General features: G+C 34.5%; 1 protein-coding gene across 10 annotated transcripts in view; it reads right to left on the minus strand.

Moving 5' to 3' along the window:
* FRYL (FRY like transcription coactivator) overlaps window positions 1-21,222 on the minus strand; it is a 281,060-nt gene that overhangs the window by 118,044 nt on the left and 141,794 nt on the right. For all 10 annotated transcript variants that reach the window (XM_055385577.2, XM_063705269.1, XM_063705268.1 and 7 more), the window contains 4 exons: window positions 18,406-18,605; window positions 7,258-7,311; window positions 4,766-4,905; window positions 3,396-3,492 (listed from right to left, as the gene is read on the minus strand). In XM_055385577.2, the coding sequence (XP_055241552.1) occupies window positions 3,396-3,492; window positions 4,766-4,905; window positions 7,258-7,311; window positions 18,406-18,525 (411 nt within the window). In that variant the 5' untranslated portion in view covers window positions 18,526-18,605. The remainder of the gene's footprint in view (window positions 1-3,395; window positions 3,493-4,765; window positions 4,906-7,257; window positions 7,312-18,405; window positions 18,606-21,222) is intronic.

The following is a 21,222-nucleotide window of genomic DNA, read 5'->3' on the forward strand; positions in this document are numbered from 1 at the left end:
TCTGCAGCCATAAAAAAGGATGAGTTCATGTCCTTTGCAGGGACATGGATGAAGCTGGAAATCATCATTCTCAGCAAACTAACACAAGAACAGAAAACCAAACACTGCAAGTTCTCACTCATAAATGGGAGTTGAACAATGAGAACACATGGACACAGGGAGGGGAACATCACACACTGGGGCCTGTCGGCGGGTGGGGAGCTAGGGGAGGGATGGCATTAGGAGAAATACCTAATGTAGCTGACGGGTTGATGGGTGCAGCAAACCATCATGGCACGTGTATACCTATGTAACAAACCTGCATGTGCTGCGCATGTGCCCCAGCACTTAAAGTATAATAATAATAAAAAAATACTGGCCATTTCACCTAATGTATCACATATTTTACCAATGAGAATTAAGTTTATTTTTATCATTAAAGAGAAAATTTGGAGTAAAATAAATGAATTTGCTTTATAATCTTCAGCAAATCACTACAATTAAGAACATTTCTTCACCTGTAAAGTGAAAATAATAGATAATATGTATTGAGGACTTTCCATGCATCAGGCATTATTATATTTAATTCTTATGATTCTACAAAAATGATATCACACATTTTTATAGAGGAAGGAAGAGTCAGGGATAATAACTTGCCCAAAGTTACAAAGCAAGCAAGAGAGCTGGCATATTAATAGTACTTGCCATGGCCATCTCCCAGGGTTTATTACAATGATCAGTTGGCACAAAAGATATAGAGTCCTTCAAACATTTTGAAGAGTTCCAAACGTGTGATTATTACAGAAAAAACAAATTATTCAAGAAACAAATAATTTCTAATACATGAGGTCAAAGTCTAACCTATAAGGAATATTTTACTCGTCAAGACTTAAACAACCATTTATCAACACTTCAATCCTCTGTAGACTGTGCGCCTCATCACAATAAACCTGAATCACATTTTAATATAGGTGTATTATATGGGGCAAAAGTAAAAGTCCTATTAAATTGTAGATATATTACATTGTTTACTCTCTGGATCTATTAAACCTCATGTTATTCTGACAGAAGAAAATTGGGTTAGTTAGTGGTGATATTTCAGCAAGCTCTATTGATTTTTACATCATTTTCTCTAGTTTTATTAGAGAAGCTACAAAGACTTGCCTTTTACCAGGGGAAATAATCCCTACATAGGATTTTAGATGAATAAAGTGTATCTATGTTCTTGGTGAGATACATATAAATACATATATTTTTTGATGAGTGCGTTTAAATTAGCGTATGGGGATAATAGTAACAGAGGGGAAGAAGTAAGTAGAAAGGATACTATAGGTTGGAATAATATGGTGACAGATCCAAAGACAAAGATTAGCTATCAAGGCCACTGTATTTCTTTTTCACTTTGAGTCCATGTGAACCACGGGTCAGAAATGATTTTGTGCAGTGCAGTGAATGTGAACAATGAGCCCACCAAAGAAAAAAAAAAAAGATTTTTTTTTTTTTTTTTAAAGAGACAGGGTCTTGCACTGTCACCCAGGCTGGAGTACAGTGGTGCAATCACAGCTCACTGTAACCTCAAATCCCTAGGCTCAGGTGATCCTCCTGCCTCAGCCTCCAGAGTAGATATGCCTACAGGCACATACCACAACACCCAGATAATTTTTTAATTTTTTTATATTTTGTAGAGATGGGGTCCCCACTACTAAAAGAAGTGTTATGTTTATAGATCTTTTTTTTTCTTTTTTTCCCCCTACATGAAGACCTATCTGGACTGTGTTAAAAGAGGAGGAGGAGGGCTACAAAGGCAACAAGGAGGGGAAGAGGACAGGGAGGATGAGGGGGAAGAGATGGGAAAAACGCCTCCACAGGGTTGCCTGTGAATTGTAGTTCTGAAGCCAGTGCAATTGGGCAACTTTAGGATGAGGAGCGAGACTGACATCTAAGAAAAGGATGCCATGGGAAATGAACGAAGGAGGAAGGCACAATGGGGCCAGGTCACTGGGGTTCCTGAATGCTAATGTATGGAGTCTGCCATTTCTCTGGCTGGAGGAAGAAACCCTATACTGTTTAAGCAAAAAAGTACAAATACTGGTTACCAATCCACTTAAATGAAATACATTTAGCACACAAGATACACCAGGGATAAATCACAATGAGCAGTAGTCAGAGTCCATTGCTGGGCTGTGGCCATTTCCAGTCCTTAGCTCTTCCTATCCTAGTGACTGTTGCCTTAAGGTCTTAGTATCTCAGTTAAACCAAGAGATCACAGAACTCAAATTTGGCTTGTTAGCACAACTCCCAGAGGAGATTTCTTTCCTACCTCTACCAAAAAACGTTTATGAAATGCATATATTAAAGTGATTTAACCTTTAATTAACTCTTCTGTTTTACATATTTAAAATTATGTTTATTTGCAGATTTCAGAGTACCAAATAACCATCTTTTCATATTCCTTGTAAAAATAAAAGCTAAATAAAACTGATTATATAATTCAAGTACTTTTATACTATGAGAAAAACAGACTGTCAAGTAATTTTATATCTTGTATTTGCTGTTTGTCACATATTCCTTTCTATGTAACAAAAACAAAACTCCCTGTCCAAATGTGTCATATCCAAAATACGACTCTGACCTTTAGGCTTCCTAACTTGTTTCAAAAGAATACAATGTTCGTGCCTGGAAATACATGGATCATCCTTGAATGATATAACTTTAAAGACCATGATCTTTTAAAAAAAAAAAAAAAAAAGCTTTCAAATTCAGCACAGGCATTTATACTGATCTGGAGTAATAAAAATACTAAGACTATACCTGACACATATTATATATTCATATCTTTACTGTGTATCTATCCCATTCAAGTGCAAGCTCATGAGTTTATTGCCTAAAACAGTGCCAGCACACAGTAGGCATTCTAATATTCATTGAATGAATAAACATTCCTAACTTATTATCTGAAGTATTCTCACTTGACTGAAAAACATTTGCACATGACAATTCGGTACCCTTATCAAATCACCCCATGCCTCTACTAAAAGTGCACAATTATTACATGTTGGAATGCAGGCTTGGGGGCTTAGAGGAGAAATAAAGTGGAATAAGGGACTGAAGTAGCTGAATGGCAGGCAAACTACATTTACAGCTAAAAGTCAATATTAACACAATTTCCATTCAGCTCCATTTTGCTAACAAGATTTTATAACTTGGATAAGCATACAAAGGTAAAAAATAGAGGAGATAACAGATAGGTACAGGGCAGGAAAGCCCCAGGCAACTGAAAGAAGTATAATTAAATTACAGGAATTTAATTTATGTGGGCTAAAATTCTAGACACAGCATCTTAAAGTAACTGAAACACGAAGGCACAGTAAGCAAAGAATAAGGAATACAGACTTTGCAGAAATAAAAGAGCTTACCTGCTTTAGAACTTCAACTAAAACTAAACAAAAAATGAAGTCTACTGCTAAGTCCCTCCTTTCAAGAAGATAATCTCTTTCACGTTGCTGTTCATCCCTGAAACAAGAATCCAAAATTAGTAATGCATTAAGATTATGACTTTAAAAATACCTGTTAGTTAGTAGCTCATGTCGCTTACTGTTTTCCTACTATGTAAAATGTGCTACAGCAATTGTTAATATGAAGCTTTTTGTTTTTCATTTTTGTCTTTTTGGTTTGAGACAGGGTCTCGTTCTGTCACCCAGGCTGGAGTGCAATGCTGCAAACATGGCCCAACACAGCTTCAACCTCCTGGGTTCATGTGATCCTCCCACCCCAAGTAGCTAGACTACAGGCAAACGTCACCATGCCCAGCTAATTTTGTTTATTTTTTCTAGAGAAGGGATCTCCCTATATTGCCCAGACTGGTCTCAAATTCCTGGGTTCAAGTGATCCTCCTGCCTGAGCCTCCTAAAGCAGATTACAAGCATAAGTCACAGTGCCTGGTCTGAAGCTTTTTAATAATCCAGCATATGCACAAACATGTTTTTATGTTCTTTCCCTTTTTTATATACGGGGTGTTTATTCAGAGTTCACGATTATATCTGTTAGCATTTAAACTTAACCTAAAAGAATTACTAAGAAGAAGAAAAGTATTTTAAATTTCATTTAGAAAACGTAGCATTGTTCCATATTTGATTACTAGTATTTTGTTAAGAACTGAAACAAAAGTATTAACTTTTCAACATGAAAATACAGTACAAGGTATCCTTCTCACAAATTTAAGTTGAAAAATCACAAGTGGCATCTACTGAAGTCCAACACTAAACCAGGGACAATCACCTGAACACACGTGGCTCTTACGTGCATGACAAGATCATCCTGGGAAATTTGAAGGAGAAGAAAACAAGTTCTAGGAATTGAGCTCCAAGAACAGTATCATAGTACTATTATAACACAGGGTTTTGGCAGTCTTCCTGTATTACAATAATTGCCTCCCTTCATAAACCATATGAACAGGAACTTCTTTGAATACTTTCTTAACTTTATGACTATTAAAAGCTCCTCACTGAACTGCTGAAATGGCACTCCTAAATAGGTTTTTGTATTGCTAATTTTTGCATGATACCCAGTATGAGTACTGTAGGGCTACATCTAGTTTAACTGGTACCTTCTCTTGATTTACAGTTTATGTGTGAACTATCCTTCTCCCTTACTACCATCTTTGTAACAAAAGTAATCAACGCAGTTTGCTTAGGAATCAAACAACAACAACCTTCAGTTGATAATATCACCCCTTCATTGGAAGTGTGTTAATTCCAGGTGAAACAGTGTAAAATAAAGCACTTACCCCTTAGACTTTGTGCTAGACCGAGGCCTATATTCATAAGATTCATCTTCCGTTCCATTTTGGCGTCTGTACCAGTCAAACAAGGTGCGAAGTAAGGAAGGGAGACAGTGCTCTGCTACTGAGCTCATAGAGCTTATCAACTGAAAACACAAGATATTACCAGAAAATAAATTGTAACACTGAATGTACAACACTCTAAGTTCTATTAGCTATCATTTAGAAATGAATAAACACAGTAACTCAATGCAATAAATGTGCTTTAAAATTAAAGCAAGGGTCAAGGGTTTAGCCAAGTAATAAAGTTGGCTAAGTTTCACCCACTATTAAACTTTATCCAAATCCACGCGGTTTAGCTCAATGGCTTTCAACCTTTTCCCTGCCTCCATATGCCACTCGCACGTGTAAAAACATGCCCATTAGTAACATCCCTGATTAAATACACAGATACCTTTGGGGGAAGCATTACAAATAACATGTACTTTCTGCCCTGGCAACTCCTATGTGTTCATGTGAACAAATGATTCTAAAATATTGCCACTACATGGATGAAAAGACAGAAACAAAGACTACATTGTGTAAGAACTGTGGGGAAAGCTCCAATTTACTATGCTATGACAAAGAGGAGAATTATAATTACTCTGCTATCTGCAAATTAGCATGTTAGAAACATGTAAACAGTGTGTAAGGCTTAGACTACATAAAAGGACAACATAAATGATAAGTGTACTGTGATGAACAAATGTTACTAAATTTGGGGCATTCTTGAAACGATCTGAATTCTAGGTGAACATCACAGATTCTTTTCATGAATGAATCCAACTTGTCTGCACAGGCTACCATCAGCAGTCCCTAAGGTCACTCTTTACCTTGAGGATCCCAAGAACAATTTTCTCTCTTCACAAAAATTTCTGTATGTGATTCAACCCATTTCTCATAAAATTAATATTCTGAAATCAGTATATAATTAAATATGCTTCACTTTGTTAATTTATTTTAAAAAGTGTGGGTTGCAGATATTCAAGGTCTCTTTTAGTTCCATGACTAGAGCAGGAGTTAGTTATTGAAGAAGATAAATTGATACCTCTGTAAATTGAACATTTAATTTTCCTGTTATTTCATATTCTGCATAAAACTTCATCCAGAAAAAACAGAAAAGAATGAAACAGTTTATTTGATTCTGTTGGCTGTTCTCATTTTCATTACTTGTACTCTCCTTTAATAATCCTTTTATTGTACATTATCATAATTTGACAGGTAAATAGTTTCTAATACAGAAAACTAAGGTATAAACAAGGTTCTCATTTTATTTAACCATACTTTTAAAAAACCTATATTTCATTAACAATGAACACTATCACTCAGAAGAAATCCCTTGCAATATCTAAAGAAGGAACAATAAAAACCCATCAACTATTGTAAATAAATACAAAACAGTTTATACCACACAGAGCTTTTTACTGTGAGCACCCTTCCAAAAAAAAATCAAGCTATGAGGCACAATCATTTATAGTTTATTAATCATTTACAATAAAAATGGAAATTGTCCTTAAAATGTTGTTTAATCAGATTTCAAATCCTGATTATGGATTGATTAGTGACATGGATTCAAGATGTGAATAATCTAAATAACTTTTGTAGTGGCATGAGACTTGAAAAGCACTGTATAAGGTGATCTTATTATAGTCTTATTGTAACAGAGGTCTTACTGCCCTATTTATGGTTTCTTCTTAGACCAGTGGCTATTTACTAAATGTATATATCAGAATCACCTAGGAAGCTGTTGTACATACAGGGGCCAGAGCACCACCCTCGGTGATTCTGCTTTGGCAGAACTGGAGTGGATCCAGGAACACAGTATTTTGGTAAGTCTCCACCAAGTAATTCTAACCACTCTTCTTTATTTAGTCAATTAGCTTGATATGAACATTAAACTCTATTTCTGAGATATATAATTTTGGGTAAAGTGTCCCAGGAGTACTAGATAGTAAAGAAAGCTAATTTAAATTACTGGTTTTTAAAAATAACCACCATATATTTAAATACTTATAACAAAATTGATCCAACATTTAATCCAAGCAAGAGGAAGAATTAGCATTAGAAGATCAGCACAAGAGTTGTTAGACACCGGCATTCTACATGCAGATTGAGAGCCCCACAGAAAAATAAATAAATGTTAAAAGGTAAAATATTATTATGTAAAAAGTGTGGCAATTGATACAGAAGGAAAGACTGAGGGATGTAACTGAAAATGAAAAATGTGAAAGGTACATTAAAGAGATTAACAATGAAAAGCTGTAAAATGCTAAATGAAGTGAAACTAATCACAGCTCATTATACTACTTATTTAAAAAAACTATCAAATCTAGAATGAATTAAGCATACAAGGATATATAGAAATTAAGGAATTCTTTAATATTGAATACATTTGAGCCAGACTATTAGGATGAACACTATTTCCAGGGGAAAAAAAAATTCTCCCAAAATTGTCATACCTGATCAAACTGAAGATCTTCACCCCTCTGAAGAGATCTGGACAATAGCTTCTCCTATGATTAAAAAAAAAAAAAAAACATTAAAAATAAAAATAAAGCACAAATATAAAACATTAGAAATCTTCTACATAATAAACAGTTTAGATTTGTGCATTTGATTTTGCTCGTTTTCACTTGTTACTAGATTGTTTTAAAGAAAGATAAGCCTCCTCTTTGCCCAAGGTCACATGGTTAATTTAAGTGTGGCTCCAGAGGCAAGGCTCTCACTGTGATACTCTCCATACCAAAGAAAGTGGTTGTGCTCATCATCTCCTTTTGTAACAAGTTTAAGTTTGATAGTTCTTAGATTACAGACTTAAAGTTCAACATAGGTTTTGTTTAGATTCAAGTTCAAAAGTCAACAGTATGTGTTCTTTCTTTCATTCATTCAAGAGTTTACTGAAAAGCAGCCTAGTACAGAGATTATCAGTAGCCAGAGGGCCTTGGTGTGACCTCCGACCTGACTACCACCAAGTGAATGACCATAGGCTGATGCCTTATGGTCTCTGTGCTTCAGTTTTCTTATCTGAAAAAACAAGGCGGTTGTCAAATACTGGTATCAGCATTATGCCTATTCTGTTTAAAAGCTTATAACTTTTAAATATCTGTTCAATACTTAACCTCACTCGTAAGAGAAATATAAGTTAAAAAAAAACAAAGAAATACTTTGGGTATAATATATTGTATATACACATTCACTTACATTGGCTAGTAATACAAAATACCTCTTTTATATGTATGTAAAAATATATTCTGTATGTATATGTAGAAGAACCATGTGTTTACCAGTGGGGAGAGAAATTTGATAGTTAGAAAAAGAGGTAAAAGTTGGGGCCTGAGGATGGAAAGTTGTTACTGCATAAACTTTTGTGCCAGTTGAACTTGCTTGGTATCACAGAAGCCAAAAAGAAAGAGTATTTCATTAAAAATAAACAGTATATTGCCAGTACAATACTTTCAGGAGGTAATCTTCCAGTATGACTGCTTCTTATTAGTTTAACTGATATCAGGAGAGGGTTCTGATTTAGTGGTATATCTTGCTTCAGCACAGAACAATCTCTCCTATCACATACCAGAATATTTTTTTTAACTTTCCATCTGTTGATTTTTTTACTGAACAAACAAATATTGAGTTCCTTCTATGGGCAAGTAATATCTACAAAACACAGAAGACGTGGTGGGACCCACTGTGGAAAGCTAAGACCCTCTATCCTTCAACCACTGAGTCCAGGGGGCATAATAGATACTAAAGTCTCTCTACCCTCTCTCATCTGCATATGTACTCATTCTTGCTTGTATGAAGAAATGCCCAAAAGGGGTCAGTCTAGATCACTGTCTAAAATCAGTATAGAAAGATCACCATTGGTACATAAAGAGGCTTCCCCCAGTAGAAAACAGGAGACTGAAGAAATGGACTATGATGCTATCTTGCAATGGGTTGACAGAAAGTGGGAGTAAAGAAAATCTTGGACAAACAAAAGTTAAGATGGACACTGGATATTGTAATGTTAACTTTACATGTCAACTGGACTGGGCCATGGGGTTCCCAGGTATTTGATTAAACATTATTCTGGATGTGTCTGTGAGAGTATCTGTGGATGAGATTAACATGTGAATCAGGAGACTGAGTAAAGCAGATTGCCTTCCCCTGTGTGGGTAGGTTTCATCCAGTCAGCTGAAGGCCTGAACAGAACAAAAGAGGTGACCTTCCCATAAGTAAGAGGGAACTCCTCCTGCCTGACCGACTTGAGCTAGGACATCGGTCTTTCTCTGCCTACAGATTCAAAGTGAAACATCGGTTCTTCTTGGGTTTCGAATGTGCTGGCTTTCAGACTAGAACTTATACCATGGGCTCTCCTGGTTCTCAAGCCTTCAAATTCAGACTGGAACTCCACCATTGTTTCTCTTGGGTCCCCTGCTTGCTGACTGCAGATTTTGGGACTTCTGAGCCTCTGAAATCATATGAGCCAATTCCTTGTTATCTATAATAAATCAATCTCTCTTTCTACATACATACAAACACACACCCTATTGGTTCCATTTCTCTGGAGAACCCTGAACAATACAAACATAATTTCTAATTTAATCTCCTCTTTGACCCAAGAAAAGAATATGTCCCAGGGAAAAAATGTATACACATTTGCAAAGAGATGTATAGAAGGACATTCACTATCAATGGAAAAAATGTGAAGCAACGTCAATGTACAACAATAAAACTTTGGGTCAGTAAGTCATGGTATATTCTTATGCAGTTGGCCTTCCATATCCTTGAGTTATTCATTCATGGATTCAACCAACCTTGGATCAAAAGCAGTAAAAAATAAAATAAAACTGCATCTGTACTGAACATGTACAGATTTGTGTCATTATTCCCTAAACAATATAGTATAGCAACTATTTCTATAGCATTTACATTGCATTATATCTTACAAGCAATCCAGAGATGATTTAAAGTATACGGGAGGATGTGCATAGGTTATATGCAAATACCATGCCATGTTATATAAGAGACTTGACCATTCATGAATTTTGATATCCAAGGGAGGTCTTGGCACAATCCCCCATGGATACCAAAGGACAACTGTATTAGAATATTGTGTAGTCAGTTAAGTAACAGGTAGACATAAATTTACAGATTGAGCAAAATGTTCTCAATATATGAGTTAAATTAGAGAATAACAGATAAAAGGAAAGAAAGTATGTATATATGGTAGTTAATACATATAAATTTAAAACTCTAGGAATATATATATCATACATTAATATGTAAAGCACAATTATAAGTCATTTTTTCATTATACCATTATTAACTTCATTTTCATTTTCTGAGTTTTCTACAAAGAACACAGATGACATGTTCTCATCCTTAAACTCAAGGGTTGCTGCTGGGGTTTCTAGTACTTGGTGGTATCCAGCAAATCCATTTAATTATAGAATACAATATAGCCACGAAAGTTATGGTTACAGAATAAAAGTGTTTTAAAACATTAAAATAACAATATACCTCAACAAAAACCAGGAGGTTTGGAGAAGAGAGGTGGTTTAATTTCCTCATTGTCAAATCTGTTTGTCAATAAACCTCTCTCTCTCTGTGTGTGTGTGTGTGTGTGTGTGTGTGTATATGTGTATACGTATGCATATGTTTATATTTAAGTTTAAAGATATCTTAAGAACTATTCGCTCTGTAACAAAAACATTATCTGAATGTAAAAATTAAATCATTTTCATTTTAGTTTTTTGTTCTGTTAAACAAAATTAACCGATATAATTAATCAAATTATATCGGCTAATTGATAAGCTAATATAATTAATCAAATTAATCAAACCATTATAATTAGTTTAACTTAAAATAGCATGTATGATGTGATTCTTTTTGTCAGTCTTTCTACCTACTTGCCTTGCTGGCTGCCCCTAACTTACTATATATATTCATAAGAGATGTTTGTGATTATGTTTATAAGTACATGATAGTTGGTTTTTCTGTCGAGAATTTCAGGATGATTTTCTAAACTGTCTATATCATGTATTTTAATTGAAATTTACATTAAATACATATCACAGAAAAAGTCACTCTCTGAAATAAACAAGAAATATGTAGAGATTTATGAAGCTTCTCTATCCAGTAGTCCCAATTTTTTTCTCTCATGTATGATTAATCTTTACGAAAACAAGATCACAAATGTATTTACCACTGAAATATAAAAATTCCCAATCTAACTTAAGAGAATAATGTTTGATTACACCTGAAGCCACATTACCTTTACTTTCTTAATAAGGTGAGATTTGGGGAACGTCTTTAGTACTCGGGTCTCTCGGGTTAAGCATATTTGGTCAATTATCTTGTAGGACAAGACATTTATCTCTAAAATCAAACTGCACACCATTCACATGCAACATGAGGATTCTGTACAATAATATACTAATATATGTTCAATTAACTAGCTCTAACACTTCAGTGAAACAGTGAGTATGTTCCATAATAAGTCCTGTAGAACACTGTTTCTAAAAGTGACTATATTGAAAAATCTTAGCTTTTTCAAAAATGGATTTTACTGTCCTAATGTGAACTATGTATCTAAGATTGGGGGTGGGGAATACAGTAAGAAGTTTCTTTCTAACTTATTTGACTTATTTGATCCCCCCTTTTCACTGTAAATATTAAGTCTAAAGAGCTTTAACATTTTGAGGACTGCTGATTCAAGTAGTTTTTTACTCATGTAGCATATTTATTCAACACAGTTATAGCCAACTAGAAGAATAAGAGAGAGTGATAAACTTTTCAGAAACACACAGTTGCCTTATGTTTAACATTTATTTGTTTCATAACAAATCCATATTTCCTGAAAGATTTCTGAAGATTTGACATCCTCACAGAGCTTTTCCTGAAGCGGAAAATGGGGGTGGGTTGTTTTTTCCATAAGAACTCAGAAGTGATTTTTGAATGCAAAAGGATACGTTATCCAAAAAAATAAATAAATAAATAAATAAATAAAAACAGAAAACATGAAAAGATATACTACACTAAATATAAATTACTAATCAAGGACTTTGTATTAACTTCTTAGGTTCATTATAGTGTAGTTGAGGATGCCCTAATGCTTGCTCAAGTAGATGTACTGTGTTTCAATATGTAAGTTTTTTTATATAAAAAAACTGTCACCCAGACTGGAGTGCAATGGCACGATCTCAGCTTACTGCAACCTCTGCTTCCTGGGTTTAAGTGATTCTTCTGCCTCACCTCCCCAGCAGCTGGGATTACAGGCGCCTACTACCACGTCCAGCTAGTTTTTGTATTTTTAGTAGAGATGGGGTTTCACCATGTTGGCCAGGCTGGTCTCGAACGCCTGACCTCAGGTGATCCATGCGCCTCAGCCTCCCAAAGTGCTGGGGTTACAGGCGTGAGCCACCATGCCCGGCCTCAATATATTAGTATTTTTTAAAAGACAAACTATTAAAAAACATTTATTGTCTATGTAACTCATCACAAACAACTAAAAAGTAAAATTATTCTTTACACTAACACATAAATGAATGCAAAGATGTGTGTACAGCAATATGTCCTGTAGCATTTCTTTAAAGCAGCCTCAAACTAGGGTAAGGCCAAAACTGCCTATCAATAGAGACTGATTTAAAACTATATATGTAATATTCGACTGTTAGAAAGAATGAGATTAATTTATATTGGCTGATACATAATAATCTCCAATTTAGATTGTTAAAATAAAAATATCTGGGTACAGAAAAAATGTGTATTTTATATATATCTCCCCTTCATTTGCGTGTGTGTGTGTGTGTGTGTGTGTGTGTGTGTGTGTGTGTTTAAAGGTGATTTCATGTAAGTAAAAAAAATAGAACAAAGAATACGAGAGGCTGGGAGGGGTAGGGGAAAGAGAGGCACAGAGAGATTTGTTAAAGAATACAAAATCACGACTAGAGTGGGGGGAATAATTTCTAGTGTTCTATACCACTGCAGGATGACTATAGTAACAATAACACATTATATAGTTTCAAATAGCTATAATAGAAGGAGGATATTGAATGTCCCAACATAAACAAAATGACAAACACTTGGGATGATGGATATGCTAATTAGCCTGGTCTGATCACCATATGTATTACCACATCCCTATGTACTCCCATGAGATCTGCAATTATTATACGTCAATTATTTTTAAGATTAAAATTTTTTAAATTTAAAGAATAAAAAGTTTTTAAAGGTGGCAGGTGCTACAGAGATGGATAAGTAATAGACATGAAAAACTGGTAGACTAAAAACTGTTGATAGTGATTAGATGTTTTTATTATATAACCTTTAAAACTATTTCTACTTCTTATAGTCTTATTTTCATAGTAATAAAAGTTATAGTAATATAATTATAAAATATTATAATACTTTATAATATTATACAGTATTATAGTGTTATTTTCATAATAATATAAAAAGTTAATAATAATTCCAAGGCTCACAATCCTATATTTTATAATTTAATTCTACATATAGTGCATATGTAGGATACCAACAGCAATATGTAGCTTCAGAGAAAGCAAGAGAATTTTTGGAAAAATTTTGAAACCGTAACAATGACACTGAAACATTTCAGTAATCTGTAATTGGAGATGGCAGGTTGAACACTTGTATAGCCAACCTTCTATCCTAAAACAGAACAGTGAAATAATTTTTATAAGGGCTAAAACAAAAGAACAAAAAGGATGGGAGAGGAGGTGAAAAGCAGATGAAGACCATAACTAATTATCTCACCAAACAACGGTGACTCCTGAGTAAGCAAAGGGGAAAGTCGGCAGTCTGTTCATTCAGTCAGTCATTCACTCATTTGTCCAAATTATTTACTGGGTTCACAGTATGCCAGACATTGTTCTAGGTTCTGGAGATACAGCCATAAAAAAACGGAAAACAACTCGCTCTCTTACAGAGTTAACAGTCTAATTAGAGAGTAAAGGAAGTGTATATTATGTCAGACAGATTTAGGACAGGAAGTTGGAATGGGGACTGAAATTTCAGATAACATGATCATAGAGAAGATGACACTTGAGGCACAACCAGAGGGAAGTGAGTGAGCTCGACCCACAGAGAGTAAAGGAAAGATAACCCAACTGATGCTTTAGAACTTCCCAGAAGGCTCAGGAATTGGAGAACTTGGGTACTCTGAAAGTGTGGCTAAAGGTGAGGATAAAAATAAGAGGGCTGGTTGAAAGACTGTTTTAAAAAGCTTGTTTAAGAAAGATTTAGACCCTCCCTTTCACTTTACCTTCAGAGGCACTGCCTTTCTTAGGAAAGGGCAAAATACAATGATGCTGACTGGGGCATACAATGGTTGAAGAGGTACCATACTGAAGATAGGGAGGTTAAGCAAGAATATATACACCAAATATCAAAAACCCCAGTTATCTTCTGAGTCTAGTTCCCCAGAATGCTTGCAGCTAAAGCCTAAACTCTCCCATTCAGAGTACTGTAGGAACCTTCTTTGGGGACTCTCACAAGTCCCCCAAAAAAGATCTGACACTGATGGTCCATTGACAGTAATACACAGAAGATCACAGTCAAAAAGGCTCCTCTGTGTACACTGGACTTCCAATCAACTGTGTTTCATTCTTAAAATATAACAAGTTAAAATAAACATGTGAGGAGAAGGTAAAACCAGCAGAAAAATGCAGTTTGGAAGAAACTGACCATACAGGGAGAAGAAACCCTTTAAGACACATACATATATTTATACTCTCAAAAAAATAGTGAAAATTTTAGAGTTTTTAAAATGCTGGGCCTAAATCAAAACATAAGGTCTAAATCAGAAGAAGATAGGTAAATGGATTTTCTTCTATCTTCTTTTCTAGTCCCCAGCAATCTAAAAGATTAACAGATAAACTTGGATATACCTAGGTTATTACCGAGGATTGATCCATCTCCTTTTAGGAAAAAAGGACCTAAGGTATTGGATTGCATAGCCTGCAAGTTGCCATTTCAATCACCGATTGCCCTTCTTGAATCTTCTAAAATGAAAATGAAATTGTGGCTAAAAATCCAACTCAGCTAATCTTCGAGTCTTTTGGCTTCCTTAATCTTCTTTTATTATGGTTTCTAATATAAGAATGAAAAAGCCAATTATCTCATTTTAGCGGTAGATTAAATTCTTTCAGCAAAAGCCATTCACATTTGTGTTTTTGAAACCTACTATCTGACTGACCATGAGCAAGGCCAGCCTCCTTGTATCTGACAAGCCCTGGATGCTATTTTCTTTAAAGTGACTCTGAACCCAGAGAGTCATCTCAGATGATTATTACCTAAAAGGGTACAGAATAAATTTCAAAATAAATGAAATTCCAATAAAAGCATTTGAAGCTATATTGTAAACACTGTGACAATATTAGATTAAATGTATTTTCATTATCTAATCTTGAAGCTATGGATTCCCAACTTACCCAGACTTGGACATAAATAAAAACAAAGCTGGCACTCTGCTCTAGATAAGAAGAAATTATCTTGGTATATAGGAGTGTAAGGGGTAAAATCTGTAAAATATGATGGTGATTTGGGGGTTTTCCTGGTGTGTCAGGAAGAGTAAGCAGTGATGCCTCTTCTATTTGTGATGGCAGAGTAGAAACATCTACGTTCTGATGAAATCCTTACCACTATTAATCATAATTTTATAATCTCAGATTACATAGCAGATGCCTCTAAAATTAACTATTAAATAAATGAATTAACTAATAAGATAAATGAATAGCATCAGGCTATTCTGAAAGAACTATCGGAAGCTCTGGCTAGAATGAAAACATTATTATTATTATTATTATTAGAAAAACAAAAGGCACACACCACAGCAATACTTCTTAAGGCTACATTCATTAAAATACAAATATTTAACAAAAACCCTCTACTGAGTACCCACCACCACAAGCAGTGCCACAGATACAGAGATGAGAGAGACCTGGTTCCTGATATCGAGTAACTCACATCGGAGAAGATAAACATGTAAGCAATTAACTATAACGTGATATCATCATAATCTAGAAGTATGTACAAATTATTACAGTAAAATACATATCCATTTAGCTTAGGGGGGGATGACTAAGTTAGAGGGAATATATGGGAAGTTTGGAATGAGAATATATAATATGGCCAGAAGTGGTGGGTCTATAATCCCAGGACTTTGGGAGACCAAGACAGGTGAATCACTTGAGCCCAGGAGTTTGAGCCCAGGAGTTTGAGACCAGCTTGGGTGAGATCTCATCTCTACAAAAACACAAAAATTAGCCAGGTGTGGTGGCGCATGCCTGTAGTCTCAGCTACTCAGGAGACTGGGGTGGGAGGATTGCCTGAGCCCGCGAGGCGAAGGTTGCAGTGAGCCAAAATTGCGCCACTGAACTCCAGCCTGGGAGACACAGCAAGACCCTGTCTCTCCAAAAAAAAAAAAATATATATATATATATATATATGCACACAAAATCTCAAATATATAAATATATATATAAAATTTGAGAACTGGTAGGACTGTATCACATGATACTACTATAAAACATTTTATAAAATAAAGTGTTTTTAAAATGTGCTGTGGTGACTTGAAAATGGCTGAGGCCAGGTGATGGGTCCTAAGTGTTCATTATACCATAATCTTTAGTTTTATATATGTTTGACATTTTCCATAATAAATTCTTCAATTTGTTTAGAGTTGTTCCCTTACTGTATGCTGTTTAAGTAGACTAGTGTAGTAATTTATCATGTAATTCAGAGACCATTGAAAAAGAAAACTAACATTTTGTAGTTTAAGCATATCTATAATCAAATCTTATAATCATGAACTTATGCTATAGGCTTTTGTAATCCTTACTTCTAAAACAGAACTTTATATTAATAATATATATGCTGTCTATATATATACTATATATACATTATACAATACACACAAATATATATACATTAGTATAAAAATCAATTTGTTATGTGGAAAGCAATCATGGGATGATTTAAACTGAATATAAACATCTGCACAGTTTTGAAATATACATTTGGCTATTATTATGTATCAGATCCCAGAACATATTATTTCATAGATGCTTTCCTCAGAGTAGTTTTCTCTACTTAATCATTGAGAAGAAACTCACCTTCACAGCAATTTCAAGGCTACTTCACTAAGAAAATAAGAGCATTGACAATACTTCCTTCAACTTTCTTCCTGCCCGGTCCTCCCTTCTGTTGTTTTCCTCTCTCATCCTTCTAAGGAACTATAACAGGCTGAGTAAGCACACAGGTTCTAAAGCCAATATATTATTGTGCCTAACTCCTCAGTGCGCCGTCACAAACCCTCTGAATCTGAAATTGGTGGTGAATAGCTATCCCTAATTCAGTTGTGTAAGGAGTGAGTTTCAGCTGTTACAACATCCTTCGCCTTCCTCTCCATTCCCAACATCCCACATCGAACCTACACTGTGTTCTTAGTACATCACATACCCACTTCCTTCCAGCCCAAAGAGTAACCTAAACTGTCACCTGTTTAAGGTGGCAGAGAGTCAAAGTTACTTCCTGTAATTATATCAAGAAGGTAAAACTGTTCTGTTTTATTTCTGCTTATTTCCAAATCCAATAACCACTTCTCTCAATGTTCATTGTACTTTGCTGCTCTACGTTATTGGCAATAATAATTCTATATTTTCTTTCCCTTGAAATCATCATTTGCTCTTTTGGCTTCAATTTACACCCTCATATAGATGATACCAAAATCTGTATTTCTAGTTACCATCTCTTGAGTTCTCAAAAAGAATTTCCAACTACCAATCAAGCAACTAATTCCATGTGGTGAGATCACCAGTATCTCAAGCTTAAGGTACACAAACGAAAAATTATTTTATCCACCTTTTCTACCCAAAGATATTCCTGTGTACTTGACCAAAGTAAATATATTATCATCTTTACTAACACTCCAGAGCATCTTTAACCCTTAACTTTCATTCAAAATGCCCCCTACTTAGTTACTTGTCAAGTTCTATTGATTTTACTTCTGTTATTTCTCTTACTTTCTTCTGCAACCATTTCTACTTTTAACACCATAGTTCAAGACCCCTTTCATTCCAGCCTGAACTATGTACAATAACTAAATAGTCTCCGCTCTCAATGTCTTCTCTCTCTATTGTTCAACCACCATATTATCCATCACAATAGCATTTACAACTCTTTAGAAACTGACCCATGTGTTTGTTTTCAGTCTTTCTCTTCCCTCCTCCTCATCATGGGCTCTAATCAAATAGAGCTTCTCACATTCTCCAAGTATGTCTCACACAATATACATGTAAAATATGTTCTCTTGTTTATTATAAGTTTGGCTGTGACCTTAGTGTTAACTCACATTATATCCTAATTTTCCTTTATTTCCTATGTTTTATTTGTTTCCACAATTCCCACTGTTTAAGTTCCTTTTTGTTCTTTTGCGACCTGCAGCAACTTATCAAAGTGGATTCTAAAGTCAGCGCAGCTTTCTACATCACCACTATCCCTTAATATTTTTTTCAAGTATATTATTTCCTTTGAAAAATCTGTATTATAGTGGTTAATACAAAAGTCAAGAAAATACTTCAGATTTATAGGTCAGCTGTACTCACCAAGGGTTCGGCCATTACAACTTCAATTTTCTTTTCAGCTTGAACAGCAAATTCTGCAAAGAGGCTCTTGATGACATATTCACCAGGTTTGACATCTGGGTCAATCGTAATGTTTGACATGATGATATTTTTTTTTCCCCAAGTAGAATGAAAGTTGGAAGAAGCACAGTATTTATTTACTTTGCTGACTGGTGCTGAAGCTAAAAGTAAAAGAAACAAAAGAACTCTACTTTAATAAATCAACTCAAGAGGTCTACCATAACTACCCTATTTAATTTGTAAGCTGCCTCTAACCCTCAACCAGTTCTCCCAATCTCCTCTACCATAATCCATTTTGTCTATTTCTAACATACTAACATATTTATAATTTAATTACATATCATGTATATTATGTACTGTTTCTCTCTCTATCCTACTAATGTGAATATAAGAACAGGGATTCTCTTTTGGTTTTTGTTGTTGTTGTTGTTCACGGTAAATCCCAAGTACCTAGAACAATGCCTAGCATAGATTAGGTGCACAGTATTTGCTGAATGAATGAATGGATTCTAATCAGATAGTCAAATGCAATAAAGGAAATAAAACAGGTGTGAATAAATGAAACAGGAATGGGATTGGTGAACTGAAAAACAACACTACTTTGGAAAATATGCTCAGTGAAGACCTCACTGAAGAAGCTACACTTAAACTCAGGCCTAAATGATTTTTAAAATGAGGGAGCAAGACAAAGCACCAGGAACAGAAAACACAAGACTGAATGTGCATGCTTAAAATACAGAAAGACCAGTGTGGCTGGAGCTCAAGGGAAGAAGCAGAGGTGGAAGGGGATATGAGATAAGATCAGAATCAGTAGTCAGGGAGCAAATCACAGAAGATCTTTAAGAACTTTGTAAGAAAATTATATTTCATTCCAAATGCAATTAAAATTCAGTGGAAAGCATTAATATGGAGAGGGATAGGATCTGGCTTTCTCTTTATAAAAATCTCTCTGGTACCTCTGGAGAATGGATTGAAAGAGGGAAAATGTAGACCCAGGGAAGCCATTACAGAAATCCAGGTGAGATAATTGCAACTTGGCCTAAGAGGATGGCAACAGCACAGGAAAAAAAGAAAAGTATTTGAGACTTGTCATATATTAGTGGATTAATCAGTGAGGTGACAGAAAGGAATTAACAATGACTCACAGCATTTTTACTTGAATCACTCATAGGATAGTGGTGCCATTTACTCAGATGGAGATGACACGGTGCTGGCAAATAGTAAGCTGCATCAGGCTTGGCCCCAAAAGAAGACACACCACTGCATGCTGTGCAGCTTCACCTGCTCTGTTCTTCTGACTGCCTGGGCAGCCTACTTGGCTTCCTACATACAAGTTTTCCAGTCATGTCCATATCGATCCCATATGTTGATATGTCGATCCCATATCCTCTAACTTAGCTTATGTTGCCTTTTTTGGCTTAGAATATTCAGGGAGAATCTGCAAGTTTGTGCTTCTTTACCTCAACCTGAACTCCAGAGACTGCCCTTTGAACCCCTTCCTTGAAAGAGGAAGCAGAACACAATTACTTGAACACTGATTTCCTGTGTTTGTGTCTATGTGCACATAACTATAGGATAATAAATTTGTTCTAAATACATAAATTCAAAACTTATTAAAAATTTTTTGTCAAATTAAAAAAACTTGCTCTACCACACATAGGTCAAAATACACAAATCTGTAAAAGTAATCTAAAGAGTATCACAAACGTAATATATCTAAAATAAATATCTTTGTGTCATATCAAGTTAAAATACATTATGTACTGTATTCTAGAACGAAAATTATATAACAACTCAAAACAAAAACTCACAGTCCTTTGAACACAGTGTACATTATTTTAAACAATGACCTGTTTGTTTACTCTGTTTCATGATCCAACATTGTGTATTATCAAAGAGGGAATCTGTTAACAAATGTCATTGTGGAAAAAAGAAGAGCTCTCTAATTTTTAAAAAATTATTTTGGATCATTAAGAGTACCATAATTTAACTTAAGGTAGTGGTTACAAACTATATCTTTTCCTTTAATTAAGATTCATAAGGTCATAACAGTTATAAAGTTTCTCCAGCTTTAACTTTACAGTAAATGTAACTAAACAAGAACCTTATAACTAACCTAGGTACTTCAATTCTAAATTTTAACAAAGTAAAAACTTCTAAAATGACATTCTAGCTTTTAAACATTTTTTCTACAAAGAAAAAAACTTTACTTAAAATGACTTCACAAATAATTTGCCTTTACTGTCTTCTTTCTTAAAAATAAAGCATAACCAAATATTCCTAGGTATCATAATTGCATACATTAAAAAATTTGCCTATAAAGCCAAAAGTTTTAGGCAAACCTTTATTTACAAGTTATCTGTCAAGATAAAAATATTTTGTTTGATAACTCAAATTTTTATGAAAAAAACGTTTTTGATTAAATAATTTATTTAAATTTTATTTCTTAGTAGGTGTTTAATAACTGTTAGTTGAAATTATTAATATAAAAAAGTAACAATGAACAGATCTACTGATTGCAATTTCAAAATAAATTTCAAATTTTATTTTATTCAAGACAAATGATTTTTATAATCTAATAAACAGAATGCTAAACAGATCTTTGAAATTACATTATCAAAAAATACCAAATGGCACAGGAAAGTGTTCAAAATACAGCATTAGGTGAGTAAAGATCCTAAGAGTATGTATATAAAACCAAAGTAAAATTAGACAGCAGGAAAAAATATGTGGGCATATAATAAACACACAGTTAATCACTTTTGTTTCTACACACAA

Source organism: Gorilla gorilla, chromosome 3 (assembly GCF_029281585.2).
Source record: "Gorilla gorilla gorilla isolate KB3781 chromosome 3, NHGRI_mGorGor1-v2.1_pri, whole genome shotgun sequence".
NCBI classification, from domain to species: domain Eukaryota; kingdom Metazoa; phylum Chordata; class Mammalia; order Primates; family Hominidae; genus Gorilla; species Gorilla gorilla.